At 45.0% G+C, this 18,780-nt stretch overlaps 1 protein-coding gene and 1 long non-coding RNA gene across 4 annotated transcripts in view; both read right to left on the bottom strand.

Annotated features, from left to right (window-relative positions):
• Positions 1–4,729: 4,729 nt before the first annotated feature.
• On the bottom strand, positions 4,730–5,722 carry LOC138405550 (uncharacterized). Its single transcript, XR_011239312.1, has 3 exons — positions 5,584–5,722; positions 4,993–5,048; positions 4,730–4,870 (listed from the first exon to the last, which is right to left on the bottom strand). It is a non-coding gene; the product is annotated as an uncharacterized lncRNA (long non-coding RNA).
• Positions 5,723–6,026: 304 nt separating this feature from the next.
• kidins220b (kinase D-interacting substrate 220b) overlaps positions 6,027–18,780 on the bottom strand; it is a 17,035-nt gene continuing 4,281 nt past the window's right edge. For 2 of the 3 annotated variants that reach the window (XM_069514774.1, XM_069514772.1), the window contains exons 11-29: positions 17,849–17,947; positions 16,503–16,680; positions 16,226–16,390; positions 15,970–16,149; positions 15,715–15,880; positions 15,325–15,476; positions 14,919–15,208; positions 14,605–14,745; positions 13,987–14,224; positions 13,198–13,286; positions 12,499–12,643; positions 12,254–12,416; positions 11,988–12,166; positions 11,662–11,897; positions 11,253–11,375; positions 9,794–9,931; positions 9,594–9,692; positions 9,002–9,232; positions 6,027–8,726 (exon numbers count right to left, since the gene is read on the bottom strand). In XM_069514774.1, the coding sequence (XP_069370875.1) occupies positions 7,539–8,726; positions 9,002–9,232; positions 9,594–9,692; positions 9,794–9,931; positions 11,253–11,375; positions 11,662–11,897; positions 11,988–12,166; positions 12,254–12,416; positions 12,499–12,643; positions 13,198–13,286; positions 13,987–14,224; positions 14,605–14,745; positions 14,919–15,208; positions 15,325–15,476; positions 15,715–15,880; positions 15,970–16,149; positions 16,226–16,390; positions 16,503–16,680; positions 17,849–17,947 (4,200 nt within the window). In that variant the 3' untranslated portion in view covers positions 6,027–7,538. The remainder of the gene's footprint in view (positions 8,727–9,001; positions 9,233–9,593; positions 9,693–9,793; positions 9,932–11,252; positions 11,376–11,661; positions 11,898–11,987; positions 12,167–12,253; positions 12,417–12,498; positions 12,644–13,197; positions 13,287–13,986; positions 14,225–14,604; positions 14,746–14,918; positions 15,209–15,324; positions 15,477–15,714; positions 15,881–15,969; positions 16,150–16,225; positions 16,391–16,502; positions 16,681–17,848; positions 17,948–18,780) is intronic. The other variant, XM_069514773.1, reaches the window with a different exon arrangement.

Here is an 18,780-nt window from a genome sequence, read left to right as displayed (position 1 = left end):
ACCCTAACCCTAACCCTAACCCTAACCCTAACCCTAACCCTAACCCTAACCCTAACCCTAACCCTAACCCTAACCCTAACCCTAACCCTAACCCTAACCCTAACCCTAACCCTAACCCTAACCCTAACCCTAACCCTAACCCTAACCCTAACCCTAACCCTAACCCTAACCCTAACCCTAACCCTAACCCTAACCCTAACCCTAACCCTAACCCTAACCCTAACCCTAACCCTAACCCTAACCCTAACCCTAACCCTAACCCTAACCCTAACCCTAACCCTAACCCTAACCCTAACCCTAACCCTAACCCTAACCCTAACCCTAACCCTAACCCTAACCCTAACCCTAACCCTAACCCTAACCCTAACCCTAACCCTAACCCTAACCCTAACCCTAACCCTAACCCTAACCCTAACCCTAACCCTAACCCTAACCCTAACCCTAACCCTAACCCTAACCCTAACCCTAACCCTAACCCTAACCCTAACCCTAACCCTAACCCTAACCCTAACCCTAACCCTAACCCTAACCCTAACCCTAACCCTAACCCTAACCCTAACCCTAACCCTAACCCTAACCCTAACCCTAACCCTAACCCTAACCCTAACCCTAACCCTAACCCTAACCCTAACCCTAACCCTAACCCTAACCCTAACCCTAACCCTAACCCTAACCCTAACCCTAACCCTAACCCTAACCCTAACCCTAACCCTAACCCTAACCCTAACCCTAACCCTAACCCTAACCCTAACCCTAACCCTAACCCTAACCCTAACCCTAACCCTAACCCTAACCCTAACCCTAACCCTAACCCTAACCCTAACCCTAACCCTAACCCTAACCCTAACCCTAACCCTAACCCTAACCCTAACCCTAACCCTAACCCTAACCCTAACCCTAACCCTAACCCTAACCCTAACCCTAACCCTAACCCTAACCCTAACCCTAACCCTAACCCTAACCCTAACCCTAACCCTAACCCTAACCCTAACCCTAACCCTAACCCTAACCCTAACCCTAACCCTAACCCTAACCCTAACCCTAACCCTAACCCTAACCCTAACCCTAACCCTAACCCTAACCCTAACCCTAACCCTAACCCTAACCCTAACCCTAACCCTAACCCTAACCCTAACCCTAACCCTAACCCTAACCCTAACCCTAACCCTAACCCTAACCCTAACCCTAACCCTAACCCTAACCCTAACCCTAACCCTAACCCTAACCCTAACCCTAACCCTAACCCTAACCCTAACCCTAACCCTAACCCTAACCCTAACCCTAACCCTAACCCTAACCCTAACCCTAACCCTAACCCTAACCCTAACCCTAACCCTAACCCTAACCCTAACCCTAACCCTAACCCTAACCCTAACCCTAACCCTAACCCTAACCCTAACCCTAACCCTAACCCTAACCCTAACCCTAACCCTAACCCTAACCCTAACCCTAACCCTAACCCTAACCCTAACCCTAACCCTAACCCTAACCCTAACCCTAACCCTAACCCTAACCCTAACCCTAACCCCCTAACCCTAACACCCTAACCCCCTAACCCCCTAACCCTAACCCTAACCCTAACCCTAACCCTAACCCCCTAACCCTAACCCTAACCCCCTAACCCCCTAACCCTAACCCTAACCCTAACCCTAACCCTAACCCTAACCCCCTAACCCTAACACCCTAACCCTAACCCTAACACCCTAACCCTAACCCCTAACCCCTAACCCCTAACCCTAACCCTAACCCTAACCCTAACCCTAACCCTAACCCCCTAACCCTAACCCTCCGACCTTCACAACAAAAGTTATTCAAGAATATCTCCTCAGATTTTGGGGAATTTCCTCGTTCGACCCCTTCCAAAGGTCGGAGAAGCTCGGGGATGGCACCAATCGATCCGCAGGACCCAAATTAGTCCAGACGGAACCACTTTCCAAGTCGCTCCGACTTTCACAAAAAAAGTTATTCAGGAATATCTCCTTCTCCTATGTGCTTTTACCCCTTATCCTAACCCTAACCCTAACCCTAACCCCCTAACCCTAACCCTAACCCTTAACCCTTAACCCTAACCCCTAACCCTAACCCTAACCCCTAACCCTAACCCTAACCCCAACCCCAACCCTAACCCCTAACCCTAACCCCAACCCCCTAACCCCCTAACCCCCTAACCCAAAACAGCAGGTGATATGCAAGAGTACAGTATTGATGGCATGTGTGCCTAAGTGCATTGTGTTTGACTCACCATTTCAACGGCCCAGTCATCCAATGAAGCAAGAGTGTCGTCAAGATACTTCAGTAGACCCCCAACAGGTGCATACTTGACCCCTGTCTGGCACAGACTATTTGTTAACACCGCTAGGTAGCCCTAGTCTGGCCACTTAGGGTTGAGGCATCAGGGTCATCCTGCAAAGAGGTAATAAAATCATGGAGCTTAAAGACCTATTCAGGGTCTCCCCAAAGATGATCAGATCCCTTGACTATGCAGTGCTTTCAAAGCCCCCCAAGGATAGGGGAAGTCAGGGACAGCCGTGGTAAACACAGCCTTCGTGGTCCCCCAGGATTGATGCCAGGATAGCCACACATCTTATCATCACTTTCATCCCCTTTTTTATTATATTGGTTAAAAAACAACCAATTTTACAGTTATTGAAACTGGAGACCACAGGAACTATTCACAACAAAGGTTAGGGTTAGGTCCTACGAGCTCGGGGATGGTACCAATCGATGCGCAATACCCGAATTAGTGGGGGTAGAGCCAACTTGCAAGTCGCTCCGACCTTCACAAAAAAAGTTATTCAAGAATATCTCCTTCTCCTATGTGCTTTCATCCCTTATCCTAACCAAGCGGCAACATCCCGGGCTGAGCGCTGAGGCCAATACGAAAGTGCAAATAACTGCAGTTCACTGGGTGGCCACTTGAGGCTGGCTCCAAGAGGGAGTCAATTCCCATTGACTCCCATGTTAAAAAGCCCGACTTTAGAGCAGAATTAAACGTGTTTACAGCCTGGTTCAAAAAACGGCTTTAGTCTCAATCAGTAAGTTCTTCCTCCATGACAACTCTGGGGGGGGTGAATTTTTTTCTAACTCGCTCGTTTCGATAATACAGAGGTTTGAAATTATGAATAATTATCACTTGATTGACACGTGACGTCACCGTTAGCTCGTCACTCTGGCTGTTAGCCTGTTAGCTCGGCTTCACCTGAGCTCACAGGCTAATCACCGTCACCGAGCACGAGTCTGTGGAGGAGTTTTCACTCACATGTGAATATCATCGTCTGTTGTTCGGCTGATGTCCTGACGGAGAAGTGGAAGACGTCTGTGCTGCAGTGTCTGTGGTGAGTAAAGTACTGTCTTTGATTTACGTGTCAGTAGTGATGAGCAGTTATCATTGTTACCTGGCTGGTTAGCTTAGCTCCGCTAACCTCCAGGCAAGATAGCAGCAGTAACGGCGATGCTAACGGGAGGGATGGGAGTTATTAACCCGACATGAAGCGTCCACACAGCGGAGAGAGGAGCGTTAGGGTTAGGGTTAGGATTTTTGGGAGGCGCACGTCAGGCTACGGCGTAGGGGTCTGCGCCTAGTTTATGCTTCTGCGTCACGTCGACGCCGTACCTACGCCGTAGGTCGTTGAGCATTCGAAGTTCTGCGTCGAGGGAACGCGTTGCTCTGCAATTCACCGCCATGCCGCTAGGGGGTGTAGCGGTGTGTTTGTGTGGTTATAGCCGAATCCTCGCTTTTTCTTCCGTAAAGTAAACAACAGTTAAACAATGGCGACCGAGGTGGAGCAGCTGTTTTTGTTGTTGGAGCTCATCAATGTTGAAGAACAAATGCTTATATTGCAAATGTTGAAGCGCAAGCTACAAAGAAAACGTTTGCGGAGGTGGTTTTTACGACGAGGAAGAAAGACCGGAAAAGCAACTGCCGGAACTTACGTTCTGAGCGGACCAATCACAGCGCTTACGGTCCGCGTCGACGTCCGCGTAGTTACGATTTTTGGGAGGCGCACGTCAGGCTACGGCGTCGACGCGACGCAGAAGCATAAACTAGGCTTAGAGTTCATGGTGATAAATCTTTTAAACTGAAGGCGACTGTGTGTTTAGTGAATATCATCAAGTTAGATATTTAAAGTTATGTAAAGTTGTTCAGCTCCCCAACCTATTTGGCTTGACTACGTCACTGTGAGTAACTTCAGTAATAATGTTTTATTAGATTATTGGTTCAGACATAACGTTAGTGCAGATGCTGCAGTGTGAAACTTGTTGAGCTGAACTTTATTTATGAATGAACAGTTTACCTACCAGGTATAGACCCAGAACTTACTAACAATTAAAGCACATTATTGCACATGATGCATTACATTATATATGCAATACTTTTAATGTGAAATAACTCCATACTGCACATTCATTGTAGTACACTGTTTAATCCCAAACCATATTCAGATACATACTTAAATATCCACAGAATATAAGGACACAGACTTTGTTTGAAAGTAACACGTATCTCTGCAATAATGCCATACTTTTATGTTTCCTGTCATTTTATTAGGGACGAAGGAACCTGAGGGACACAGCTGTGCTGACCGTGTTCTGTCTCTTATGACAAAAAAGAAAAGACAACACTTTTTATCTAAGGTTTATTAAATCAGAAAGTAAAAGATGAACATTGTTGTGATAGTGTTAATTTTACCAACCATAATGGATATAGAAATTGACTCAATATTATTATCATGTTGACCAGCCTGAAGCTGCCAATCTCCACCTTGTTGCTGCTGCCACAGTGGATTCTGAGGACATCAGGTGTTGCAGTGCTTCATGTAATGAAAAAAGTCATTTTAAAGGATGTTTTATGCTGAAATCATTGTCACATCTGTAGATATTAAGGAACAGAGGAGAAACATGATTATTTACAGATACTGTACAATACAATAATTACAATAATTTTGACACATGTAATATCAGCTGTGTTAAGCAGCCAAGACGGGTACTTACAGTTTATTCTGTGTTCAGCAGGTGGAAGCACCACAGTTTTCAGCCAAACTGATGTACTAAAAGAAATAAACATTGTATAAATATATAAAATGTCTTTCTACCACATCTGTAATATTCAAGGGTGATAATCTCTCACAGTGCTGTTGATAACAGTCCACTTCAAGTCCCTCAACTTCTCGCAGTGTTAAAACAGATATATATAATAAATATGAGCACTGTTTACAACAGTGGTGTGTGGAGATTATAATCACATCTAAACTGTCATATAATTACACATCTGCACTGAGTCTAATTCACTGTGATTTCTATAACAGGCTAAAAAAAGAGGTTGTAATAGTAATGGCGGTTATACAAGTCTGTATCACATGCAGCTTATTAATATTAACTTATTAAAATTACAATCAAATGACAAAACACAACTCTTTACTAAAGCTAGTTAACTTGCTTCAAACTTCATTAGAAGTGTTAAATAAACAGTAAATTACCTCAATAACATCAAAAACCACTTGAGGCATGTAAGTATATGTGGTATGATCATGATAATAAATAAATCAATAGGTTTTGTTGTTGTAAAGTTTCAAGGTAACTTACCTCTGCTCGGTTCGATGTTACGACCGCGACCATCCCGGAGCAACAACACCGCAGCGCTAGCCGGTTAGCAGTCGCGGGTAGCATTTAGCCTAGCTCCTTAGCCTGAGCTAACCAGGAAACGATAAGCTCTGTGGGCGTGGCTCGGTTGTCAGTCTTCACTCGGCCCGCCTAGCGTCCACTCGCGCGCCGCCTTTTTGCCCATTTATGGGTTAGCCCGGAACTAGGAGGAGTCAGGCCCCAGCAAGATGGCGCCGGGTGAAACGCCCACTACGAGCCTCATTTTCACTCTACAAAAACCAACGGGTGACGTCACGGACACTACGTCCATCTTTATATACAGTCTATGATCCTAACCCTAACCCCTAACCCCTAACCCTAACCCTACTAAAACTTCTCGTTTGACCCCTTTCAAAGGTCGTACAAGCTCAGAGATGATTCAGTCATTCGTTTTTCAACATTTATTTAAGTTTATTAAGGTCACATGATCAGAGCAGCACTAAGGTGACGAACACAAGCACAACACTGGAAAACATCTTGAACATCTGTTACATCAACATGCATCTTCAGCAGATCTGACATTGATCAATATTATTAAATAGTCAAATAATCATCATTGGTATCAATAATTCTTTTTACTCTTCAGGATTATACTTTGACCAGTTTCCTTCCTGATCATGTGGAACCAATGAAGATCACTAACATAGTATCATCATCAATCAACTAATTAAAACAAACAGATCAGACACATGAACACTTCAACAAACATCAGTGAGATAAGAACTACCTGAAATGACAAACATTCACGTAACGATAACTTTTTTAGTTTGGTCTGCTAACATGGGTTAGGGTTTTAGGAGGGTTTTTTTTAGGAGGGTACTGTAGACAGACACCAGGGTTAATGTCATTTTCACTATCTCTGTTTACTTTAGTTGTTTATTCTAAAACGTAGGTTATTGGTTTTCATGTTTGATTTGTGATCAACATTCAGTTATCAATTGATATTTGATCAAGAATCGGTTTCAGCCCTAATGAGCGCCACTCATTGCTTTAAAAACAAAACAAAATTCTATTAATGCCCAAAACAATCAATGCATTTCAATCACCTGATACCTAAGGGCGGCTTGTACTCAAACCAGAAGGTAAGTGGCTCGAATCCCAACCCATGATGACGTGTCCTTGGGAAAGATGCTGGGCCCTAAATGGACCAACATAGATGTTGAATGCAAAAATTGGAAGATTTGGATAAAAACATCAGCTAAATGACATGCAATGTAACATGTAAACATACTGTATAAAATCACTTTGCATTTCATGAATCTGGTATTTTCTTGAGGCAGAAAGAAACACATTTCAGAATAAATTTAAACGTTTTTTTATAACTAAATCCAAAATTTTCATGATGAAACATGTTTAATGTGTCAACAGCTTCTTTTATGTTTCACGTGTTTTACGTGTTTTAATGTGACATCACATGGCGAGCACACTCACTGAAGACCACCACATCAGAGCAGCTACACTTTTCATTAGCAATGCTTACATGTTATACATATATTGATGTCTAACAACTCTTATGTCAATAATAGCTCATAGCAGCTACTACACAGCACTAAAATAATAGCAACTCTGCTTCACTTTGTGTCTGATGTTCAGACTCTAACTAAGCTTCACTCATTACTGAATTTTGTTTCTCTATTACAGAAATGACTGATTAGAAAATGTTACAATAAAAACATGCAGCAGCTTCTATAGGTCATTACTGAGCTTCATCTACATCTATCAATGTTAGCATGCAACACCAAGACTAAACGTACAGACCAGCAGCAACCGCTCCTCTGACCTCTGAAAGTCAAACTTTTAAATACAACTCATCTGATCAGAAGCTCCGGATTTGTTCAGAGGGCAGAGAGACAGCTCCTACTGGACCCTCAGTGCTCTCTTGATCTTTTATGATGAGGTCAAAGGATGCTCTCGCGCTCCTCGCCAAAGGTGACAGTGTCGGAGGACATGGCGCAGATTTCTGGCGGGTCCCCAGGATTCAGACCCCTCTTGAGGTGCACCACACGGACATTCTCATTATTCGGCCCTGGTCTGGTGGCGGCAGTCCCAGAGGATCCGGTGGTCCCGGAGCTCGGGGAGATGATGACATCAGCAGACGACGAGGAGGTGGGGTTGGACTTAGAACCCTCTGCAGACTGGCGGGGATGGTTGCCCTGCTGGGAATTGGTGTTGTTGTTGAGCGTCACATTGCTCGGAGTGCGGTTAAGGTTGTAAGTCTTGGAAGAGGGCCAGCTCTCCTCAGGGCTGCTGGCCAGCAGGCTACACTGGTCCTCGGAGCATATAGACATGCGAGCGACAGCTGGATCCTGGAGGCCACTGAGGCTGCTGGGAAGACCTCGCTTCCTGGCCAGGCTCTCCTCGTCCAGCTCAATCAAGTTGGCCCTCTCCAGCTGTGAAAGGTCCGCCTCCTCATCCTGCAGCGAGTGGTTGGGGGAGCTCTCGTTGGAGCGCACCCCGGAGTCGGACGAATCCTTCTTGTCTAGCATGGCATCCGACAGGTAGTCCTTCCCCTTCAGTGCCAGTGAGCCACCAGGCAGTTTGGGTTCTCCAACCCTCTTGCCATCTTTCAGCAAGGGGGCATTATCTGACTCCTCAGACTCCTCGTCATCACTGGTCAGCTTCTGGTAACGTAACCCTCCACCAGCCTTCAGCTTTAGGTCAGCGGCACCCTGGAACAGCCCACCTCTTTCAGCTGAGGTTTTGTGGGTCAGCAGGGACTTGGAGGATCTGTGGTCCCCCTTTTCATCCTCCTCCGTGATGGGGTCGAGGGCATCGCCATTGGAGGTGAAGTCAGTGTCTGACACCACCTTGCTGCCACTCCTCTTAGTGAAGGGTTTGTGTCCATCCTGCTCAACTATGTCCTTACTCTTGTCATCTGAAGATGATGTCATAAACTGTCCCGGCTGTGGTTGAATGGGCTTCTCTCCACCGCCGCCGCCGCCCATCTCCAGCTGGGCCATCTGGGCAATGTACTCCTGGTAAGCGCTGCGGTACTCAGATTGCTGCTTGTCAGTCAGCTTGGAGATGTCGTTAGATGACTCCTGGGAGTTCAAGCTAGTCATGCTGGCGGTGCGATGAGCTCCACCCTGATGAGAGAAGAAAGGTTTTCAGTGTCCTGTTTGTTGTTGTGGTTGTTTCATCAAAATTAAAAACAAATCATAAACATGTCAAATGCAAATTATTGATTCTAATTAAGGGTTAGGGGTTATTTTAAATATAGATTTGAAAAACGTTTGACTTTTTGAAAATTATTCTGAATGAATTAAAGAATCAGTCTGAGCAAATAAACAAATCTAAAAGAAATTTTAACACATTCCAATTGCAAGGTTGGAAGGTCAGAGGTCATCTTTCATGTATTTACCATCCACTGAGAGTTTCCACGTCGCGCTGGTTCGTCCAGTCCCACGGTGCTCAGCTCCTCGAAGCTCAGGTTGAAGCTGTACATCGGTGAAGCATCTGTGTTGGCAGCGCCAGCGTGAGGCTGTTTCACAACCCGCCTTCCTGCTTCAGTGTGAGCTCCAACAACGCTGCCTTGCTCACTGGCTACTTCCTCATGCAGCACCCGACTCTCTATATGACGCATGTCCAGAACCTGCAAGAGAAGAACAAGACATTTACATAATACTTAGAGTGATCCAGAGTAGTTTTTTCTAGAGACTATGACATCAGCTGAGTTTGAAGAGCATCAACATTTTGTTTCAGTGAGATGTTTATTTAATAATTGTTCAAAAAGATTAAAAAAGCAATTAGAAGTTAAATAAATATATATTTTTTTTAATCTATTGCCTGTTTCTGCAACTTTCTCTTTAATTTGTTTAAATATGTATAAATCAACTTAACATGGACAGTGGACATGAGTAGTAGTAAAAATAGAAAACGACTAAAACCCTAATCAATATGATCAGAGTTGTTACGCATGTTAGAACATCTGTGTTTTCAGTGTTCATACTAACCGTGGCTCTGAAGAGCTGCCAGTCTCCAAAGTTCATATTCATCTCCTTCTTCAGTTCATCAATGTTACACTGAGACAAAACTCTTCCGTTGACGTTTGCCTGAAAAAGGATGTAAGAAAAATTAAATTAATAATTTCATCTTGGTGAAACGTGTTAGGCTTCACATGCTCAGAACACAATAACGTTGTTGTGTCACTCACCTTCCTGATGGTGGTGGCATACTGTCCCATCATGCTTTGGTCGATGCCTTCGATCTGCCGCACACGCTCACAAACTGCCTCCGTTGTCATGGAGCTGAGGAGGATGGCAGGAGGGCCTGACACAACGGAGGCCGAACCCTGAACACGTGAAAAAAAAAAGTTAGACTTAAACATTTTAAATGTTTAAAAAAGTCATTTGAACAGACGCCATCATTAGTGAAGCAAGAGGTTCACAAACAAAGGCAAGAACACAATGAGTTGATCCGCCAGCATCAGGCCTTTTTCAACCAGCAGGTGAATCAGGCACTCTTCCCAAACTAAGGCCACCACGGCCTTCTTCATCCGAGAGATTTATGTGATATTCTCCTGTCCGATCTGTTCTCCTACAGCCAGGAGAACTTGTTCCACAATGTACCGAGCTTCAGCCACGACTCTAACCCTGTGTCTGACACGTGAATCCTCCTCAGGGAGGAAAGTTTTACAACTTTTTAGACTGATCATATAATGAAAACGCTCTTATCTGTCAAAATGAAACATGCAGAATATAGACGAAGAGAGTCGCAGTGTAAAAGATTTCCCACTCAGAGAAACTCCCAGCATGCAGTGCAGAGAGAGACAGACAAACAAAGAGAGAGCAAGAGGAGTTCTCTCAGCCATCTGATCCTAAGGCCTCCTCCTCTAACAGCAGCAGACCTCAGGACAGACCTCACACTATCTGCACCAACCAAATAGCTCATGAAAAACAAAACTACTATTAACTATTGGACGTCCACCACAAAAACTCAAAGCAAACGTCCATCTTTTTTGCCCTAAATAGACAAAACACAGTGGTTAAAGATCTGAGCACCGTGACTGATGAGACACTGAGAAAGTCTTTCACTATGTACAGACACAGTTTCCAGTTATAGAGACAGTGTCTGTCTGTTAGTGTTAGGGTTAGGGCTGTATCTTCTCTGTCCACTCAGACAGGTAGAGACAAAGCAGCATTTCCTGCAGCAATGCAGCACATATGAGGACATGAGAACAAAGTTCTTCAGAAAAATTAAAGACAAAGTCCCAGATCATCTGCTTGAGGAAGATCATCTGTCAGTGTCAAAGAAGCAATTAAATATGTCAGTGATGTCACAACCAAAGAGAATAAACATAATAAGAACAGACAGCTGTAGATATAGTTTGTCTCCTCACAATCCACCTCTACATTCACTTCATCTGTGTTTTTCTTTTCGTTTCTCTCCTTCTCATGTTGCTGTCTAATCATTATTTCTTCTTATATATTTTTGATTGATGATTTGGTATATTATTAATGTAACTGTAAGAGAGAGAGTTGTAAGGAATAAAACAGTGGACATAAAGAAAACGTCAGGAGAACAGTCGAACAATCCCAAATGAGCAGATGTTTGTTTCTTCTTCACGAAAGAAAATCGACCAATCAGTGCTCTCAGATGTGTTGTGTACTTACAGGTGCAGCGGTGGCGTCCCTGCTGGACGACGCTTTAGGTGGTGGGCATGGATGAAGGTGTGATGAAAAGGAGGATGCCACGAGTGGGCGTGGCAGCTGGTAAAGGTGATGGGGGAAATATGGCTGGGGAGGGCAGAAAATCAAAATAATGTTCATGGAGATGATTGGACAACAAAAATAAAAAGAACCAATCCAATCAAAGCGTGAATCACTGCTGTCACACTGTGGCTGCAGCTGGTACTGCAGCTGCCTCAAAGTGAATTCAATAAATGATGAGTGAAGTGAACCAGGTGAGCAGGTGATGACATCACATCATTACTTGTCACTCAGCCGGAGTCTTATCTGGACCTGCACCTGTCCACATCAGTAATGTCATGATGTGACATACGATGGTTCAGCCTGTACTAACCCTGTTGTAGAAAGGGTGCTGTGGTCCCGCCATGCCGCTGTAGTAGCTGCTGTGAGGCTGCGGGGAAATGATGCCCCCTGGTGGCTGGTTGAAAGGTCCATTGAAGGAAGCGGAGGGTGAGCATGCCGACGATACCTGACTGTAGACAGAGGTGGGGCGGGGCTGAGCCTCCTGCAGGGGGAGGGGTGAATAAGTGACCCCGCCCATATTCATCTGCTCACGAGCTGCACGGACATCTGAATTAGACAGAGAAAACACCAGAATCAGTTCTCAGGACAGATATTTCGCAAATAGTGGTGAGTGCAGGTACTGCATCATAATGTTACCTGCGATGATCTCTCGTAGTTTTGGGTCCAGATTGACGGTGCACGGCAGAAACGTGCGTATGTCTCTGGTCGTCAGGACGGGGGTCCGTGATGACAGAAAGACCTCGAAGCTGCGAATGTCTCCGTCGATCTCCAGGAGCGGCTCCACGTCTTTCGTGGTCGGGATGTTTTTGGATACTCTGAGAGAGGGAGAACATGTCATAATGTTATCATGTCACACAGATGATGACCTTTGACCTTTAACTGAAATCTGGTCTCCCGCCGACCTCTCATAGACGGTCTTGAGTGTGGCCTGATCAGGTACGCCGTCTGTCTCCTCCAAGTACAGGATGAGCCAGGACGTCCTATAGGGCCACTGCTCCGTCAGGTTGATCCACGACGCCAGGCGGTCCCAGTTGAAGCTGATCTGATTGGCTCGAAGCAGACGACCTGATCACACACACACATCATCTGTTAAAACATCTGTAGAACGACATGACTGGAAGGACAGGAAGTAGAAGGGGTCAAGGACCTGTGACAGAGACGATGTTGAGCAGCCTCCTCATGGTCTGCGGGCTGATGTCACTGAACCAATCCTCCGTCACCATCAGCTTTGTCAGGTCGAATGACATCTGACGAGTCACAGAGCGCTGCACCTGACGTCGCCGGTACGTGTCCTGATCACACATGACAATCAAATGTTACTCAGATGCTGGCATCTGTCTCAGGACGAAAAAGTGGATTGTCTACTAAACAGGAGAACAAAGTTTCGATCCTTGCACCTCTACTGATGGGCCCTAACCCAAGAACCACACACACACACACACACACACACACACACACACTTACTTTTCCTTTTATCTGTTGGTTCAATGGATTCATGAAAGACAAGAACAGCCTGTATACCATTGTCAAGGTCAGCACCAAGATCACTGCACTCTGGGAGAATGCATTGAAAAATAATATTATTATCTTTTATACTATTTATTTTTACCTCCATAATCTTTTATGTTTGTTTGTTGACCTGTGCTTTTTGAAAAGTATCATATTGGATGTTGTTTGTATGATTGTGAACGGGGTAAGCTGCAGATAAATGTACTCCATGGGATCTGAATCTGAACACACATATAATAACAAACACACATAACCCATACATACACTCATAATTAAAACCCATACACACACACACACACAATAACACACCACCACACACACAAACACTCTCTCTCACCCTGCGGGCGAGTGTCGTCTTGCTGCCGAACTTGGTTAATTCCCCCAAACTGTTCTGAGACAGTTTCCTGTCAAACTCGTCCTGCCAACCTGTGAAAGAGAGACAGAGAGATTTGATTTTTAAAACCATCCTTTATTTTTAGCTATTTACACTGTAAATAAAACGTGATAAATCACATTTATATAGTTTATGTTCTCATATAGAAACTATAAATGAATCACATGTCCATAGACCAGCTGTTGGTCTGTGACGGATCAGAGAACCTCTCTGTGTCCCCACATCAGCCTGAAACTCTCCAGGTCAAAAGTCGCTCTGTAAAAACTAAAATTATTAGTTTATTATATTATAAGTTATTCTACTTTTTTTTCCCGGCTCACATACACCACCATCTTTGCCTGAGCTAAAACAAAGTTTAAAAGATGGCACTGACCTGAGAGAGAGAGAGAGAGAGAGAGAGAGAGAGAGAGAGAAGTTGGAGATAAAGGGAAAAGAAAAATCTGATAAAAATAGATCTGAATGTTGAGTTTCTCTGGACTCCATTCTTATTAATATTGTTGTTTTTAATTCAATAATATTATTATAGATCTGTGCAACTAACCAGTAGAGAATAATAGAAATCTTTTATTTTATTAATGAAATAATTCATTTTTGTACTCTGTAATATTGAAGGCTCTATCTTCTCCAGGTCGACAGATTTATCTTCCTGCTCTGAATAAAAACATCAATTTCAATGTTTAGTGCTTTTGTTTGAGGGAGTACAATGCATCCTGCTGGTATCGCCGTGGTTACCGTCAGGGTTGGTGGCGTCTCCGTTGGCCGGAGCAGCAGCACACATTTTTCTGGCACTAGAGAGCCCCCTGCTGTTGAGGAAGACAGGCAGGTGGACGATGTTTCTCATGTAATCGTGTCCGTTTATGTTGGAGTCTCGCAGGACGCTGTTCAGATTCTGGTTGATGGCTTTGATGATGATGTGTGGGTCGCTGGCAAAGATGGAGATAAATGGACCTTTGGAGAATAAGACCCGAACCTGCAGGAGGAAGACGCTGACGTGACCATGGTGTCTGACAACTGAAAACATGCCATAACCTCCCGTCAGACACAGCCTGCCACCTGTTCTTTCAAATGACAGTGCCTGACATCTGAATTTCTTTCTCTCTTAATATTAAAAAATTTTGATTAACATTTGACTGTTGCTCTGTAGCTGCGGTGGCTATAACTCATTACTGTAAGTGAAATTGTTGTTCTCAAAAACATCTGATTCTCCAGTTCAGGTTCTTTGAACTGAACTTTATTAAACATCTAAACAGCTATTTGTTGATTCATTCTGAAATCTTAATTTTAAAATATGTTATATAAAATGATCATCTCAGTATATATATTGATGTTTGGCGTGTGCAGCGTCCTCACTGTGTCGAGCATCTGCAGAACTTTGTCCTGTTCACAGGAGTCAAGTCCGTCGATGACGACAGTCAGCCTGGTCTGATGCTGCGTGAAGCCATCAATGGTCTTCGCCATCCTCGCCATCAGTTCCACCTCATTCTTCAGGACCTGCAGGAAGGCACCCAAGGTCAAGTGACTCTATTGATTGACATATTTCGTAATAAAAGCCTTACAGTCTGGAAGTGTGCAGCTTCGGAGGGAACCTGTAAACAGACGTCATCAAAGTAAAACCACGAGACTGACGTCTTTCTCAGATGTCCTGTCGGAGACAAATGGCTCACCTTCATGAAGCCTTCGCTCTTTAGTTTGTGCATCCTGTTGGCGGCTCTGTGGAGCCTCTTTCTCTGAGAGTTCAGCACCGAGTCGGTCACCTGCCACCACGTTTTGCAGTTCAGCAGCAGAGCCAGACCCACCACACTGCCGATAGCAATCAGCACAGCGTTCACCGTCTGGTTTTCCCCATCCACCTTAAAGATGGCCAGCAGTGCCATGCCAGTCACCAAACAGGCCAGAACGACGGCAAAGAGGACGAAGGACGGAATACAGCATGTCTTCTTCCACTTCATCTTACCTGAGATGGCAACCAAAATAATTAAAGACATACTGTGTGTGTGTGTGTGTGTGTGTGTGTGTGTGTGCGTGTGTGTGTGTGTGTGTTTGTTTATGTGTGTGTGTGTGCATGTTTACTTTGCGTCTCCTCAGTCCTGAAAACTCTGAAAAGACGTGTAGCAAGGAAGCCAAACTCTCGTTCGCAGGCGTCAGACAGCGTTGCAATCATCTCGGCCATCGAGGTTTCTCCTCCGACGCTGGACAGACGGTTGTAGTCTGTGAACAGAAACCTGACAGCAGGTCCGACAGAGGTCAGAGGTCATTGTTTTATTTTCATTGTCAGCACCACCATGACCCAGCAAAAAGAAAAGATGATAAAGAGTAGGGCTGCAACAACAAATTAATTTAATTGATTAAAGTCGATTATAAAAATTGTTGGTAATTCATTTCATAATTGATTCGTCTGGTCTGTTATCAGACTACACTCTGCTCTGACTGACAGACTCTGGAGAGTTGCTGGGTGCTCACCTGACAGGCAGAGCTCTGGTGCTTTGTTCTGGAAGCTCCGGCGGGTTGACAAACATCAGCTTTAGCAGCAGCTCCAGATACCCGATGTGACGGGCCAGACGAGTGCTGATCAGCCACGCCCAATTCCAGCTCTCACCCTCCCGCCGCCCGCCGAAATACACCACCACTACGAGATGACACTCTTTAATTACACACCACAGGAACAGCAAGGGATGGATCTAACCCCTAACCCTGTCACAACGAGCCAAATCTTACCAAAGAAAAGGTAGAGCAGAGCAAGCAGGCTGAGGGAAACTGCCATGGCCAGTTTAGGGTCGACAGTGAAGCCGAGGACGATGGCAACGGTGCCACAGAGCAGCAGAGACAGAAACACGATGAGCCAGGAGAACTGAAACAAGGGCTCGATCTGCTGTCCAGCAAACGTCTTCATCTCATCTGAGCAGGAGGAGAAGGAGGAAGGTCAGCACATGGTGTGTTGGTGTGTTCTTGTGTTGTGTGTGCACATGCTCACCTTCCAGCTTCTTGAGCAGGAAACTTTTGCCGCTGCCCCACTGAGCGTACAGACCCACGCAGATGGGCGGCTGCATGGTGGGTTCACTCAAGATGTCAGCCAGAGCCGAGCTGTACAGGTCATAACCCAGCATGTCTCCGTCCGAGTCTGTGGGGGACAGGTGACCTGCAGGAGGAGCAAGTGTGTTCTGTCGCATTGCATGTTGTTATGGTAACATGTAATACAGTGTTCAGATGCAAACATGATGACATTACTACATGATATTCACTGAACGTACGCGCTCCAAAAATCTGCGTGAGGATGCTCTTCTGGTGGCTGCAGTCAATGTTGTATGGCGTCTCTCCCGCCTTGTTGGGTCGGTACAACAGACGGCCATCTTTAGGGTTTCTGAGGAGGAGCTCGGCCAGGCGGCGACTCCGACCACGGATGGCGATGTGAAGGGGCGTGTCTCCTTTCTGGAATCACATGACGACAAGGTACGAAAAGTGCTGATTGTGTGATGACAGAAGTTGTGTCGTTCACTTTATTAAAAAATATTTCTACCAACAATAAAATTATATCTGTACTTAATATCAACCAGATTCTAGTTCTATGTTCTCCTCGTGTCCTCGTAACTACTGGTAGCATGAGGCGCTACCTGCAGCACCATCAGGTTGCACAGGTAGTCCAGCTCCTCCAGGAGGACACATCCATACATGTGGTCACAAGAAGGTTTGTGTCTCCCAGCACAGTCTCCAGAGCCTGGAGGAGCAACCAGGAGAGCTGGACAGTAGAAGAGCATCAACACAGCAGCAGGGCCAGTGTCTGCTCCTTTGTGTGAGGAGTAACAGGAGGAGCACTGCTCTACAAAATGACCTCCAGCAGGCTACTGGTGTGTTTCTGACCAAACTGTCAGATCCTTGGAGAGTCACACAGACCTCCATGTCACAGCCAACGGTTCCCTGAGTGAGTCAGCAGTTCCTGGATGACAAAGGCATTGACTGACCCTCCCGTTCCTCTGACCTAAATCCAGTTGAGCACCTATGGGAAGTGATGTATATGACGGCACCAAGCCCGTCCACAGACTGTCCAGGAGCTCAGTGATGATCCAGGTCTGAGAGGAGATCCCCCAGGACTCCATCCTCCGACTCATCAGGAGCATCATGTCATTGTCAGGAGAACATCCAGGCACCAGGAGGCCACACCCACTGAGTCACATGATGACTTGATGAAATTCACACTCGTTGGATCGGCCTGTGGTTTCAGTTTGTTACTGGGATGTTCAGTGTGGTTTGAATCCAGCCTGGGTTGATGGTTTTAGTTTCCATAGATCGCTGTTACGTCGTCCATCAAGATCTGATGTGTGATTCAAGTCTTCCCTTAATTTAATATATATATATATTGCTTATTTGTTTGAAAGAAAATAATTCAGAAATTTCTTTTGATGATCAATTAAGTTTAGTAAAAAAAAATTTGGAAGCAAAAATGTTTCAGGTTCTTAATAAAAATGTTTTTCTTCTTTATGTCAATAATCAATAATCAGTCCATTTCTGCAGAAATAAAAAGCTTCTCGTCTGTTATTGATTAATGGCATATTGATCACGGCCTCTGAATCAGCATTTGAATGCGTCTTCATGTTCTCACCTTGTCAACAGCCGACACTTTGGCTCCTTTGTCGAGCAGAAGCTCCACGATGTCGATATTTCTCATCTTTGTTGCTTTGATGAGGGGCGTCTCTCCGTCCTGACACCGGAAGCAGAAAAACCCAAGTCACAAAATTACCATGTCACAACAGTCAGTCCGTCTAAGTCACTGCACCACCACATCATGAAGTCACCACGTCACAGTGACAACGTCATAAAGTTACAGCGTTACGAAGTCACCATGTCATGTCTGCGTGATGTTGACAACAGCAGATGACAACATCACACTCGACACACTGTAGGTGATTCAGGGTGAGTCCAGGTTATTTGGGTTCAAGGGATAGTTCACTCAGAAATAAAATGTACTCATTATCTCTTCACCCCTATGCCAATGGAGGGGAGGTCCACAAAACACTTCTGCAGTTTCAGGTGTAAACAGTGTTGCAGCGAAATCCAAAATAATTGAAGAAATTGTTAAACTATCTTCAGACTTAAAAAAACATAACTTGTCATCCAATTGTCCGGTAGCCTCGACATTCATTCGACTCAAAACAGCATCATTTACACCATGTTTTAGGCCTTAATGTCTTGGATATCTTCTGACTAGGGGTGCATTCAGGGACCATCGGGGATACTAACAACCTCTAGCTTGGTCACTTCTGGTGGACTTTAAGCCTTAAAACTTGGTGTAAATGACTTTGTTTTCGATTCGAATATGAATACCGGGGCTTGTGGACACTTGTATGACACCACAAGAGCAGTATGGAGGCATGTTTTTTCTGTTGTTTATTTTGCTGAAGATAGTTCACTAATGTCTTCAATTGTATTGAATTCGGCTGCTACACTGTTTACCCCTGAGACTCCAGAAGTGTTTTGTGGACTCAAACACTTCCATCGGCATAGGGGTGAGTAGATAATGAGTCAACAATTCCT

This window comes from Paralichthys olivaceus, chromosome 19 (genome assembly GCF_024713975.1).
Source record: "Paralichthys olivaceus isolate ysfri-2021 chromosome 19, ASM2471397v2, whole genome shotgun sequence".
Taxonomy (NCBI): Eukaryota; Metazoa; Chordata; class Actinopteri; order Pleuronectiformes; family Paralichthyidae; genus Paralichthys; species Paralichthys olivaceus.
This window is presented reverse-complemented; position numbering and strand designations above follow the sequence as displayed.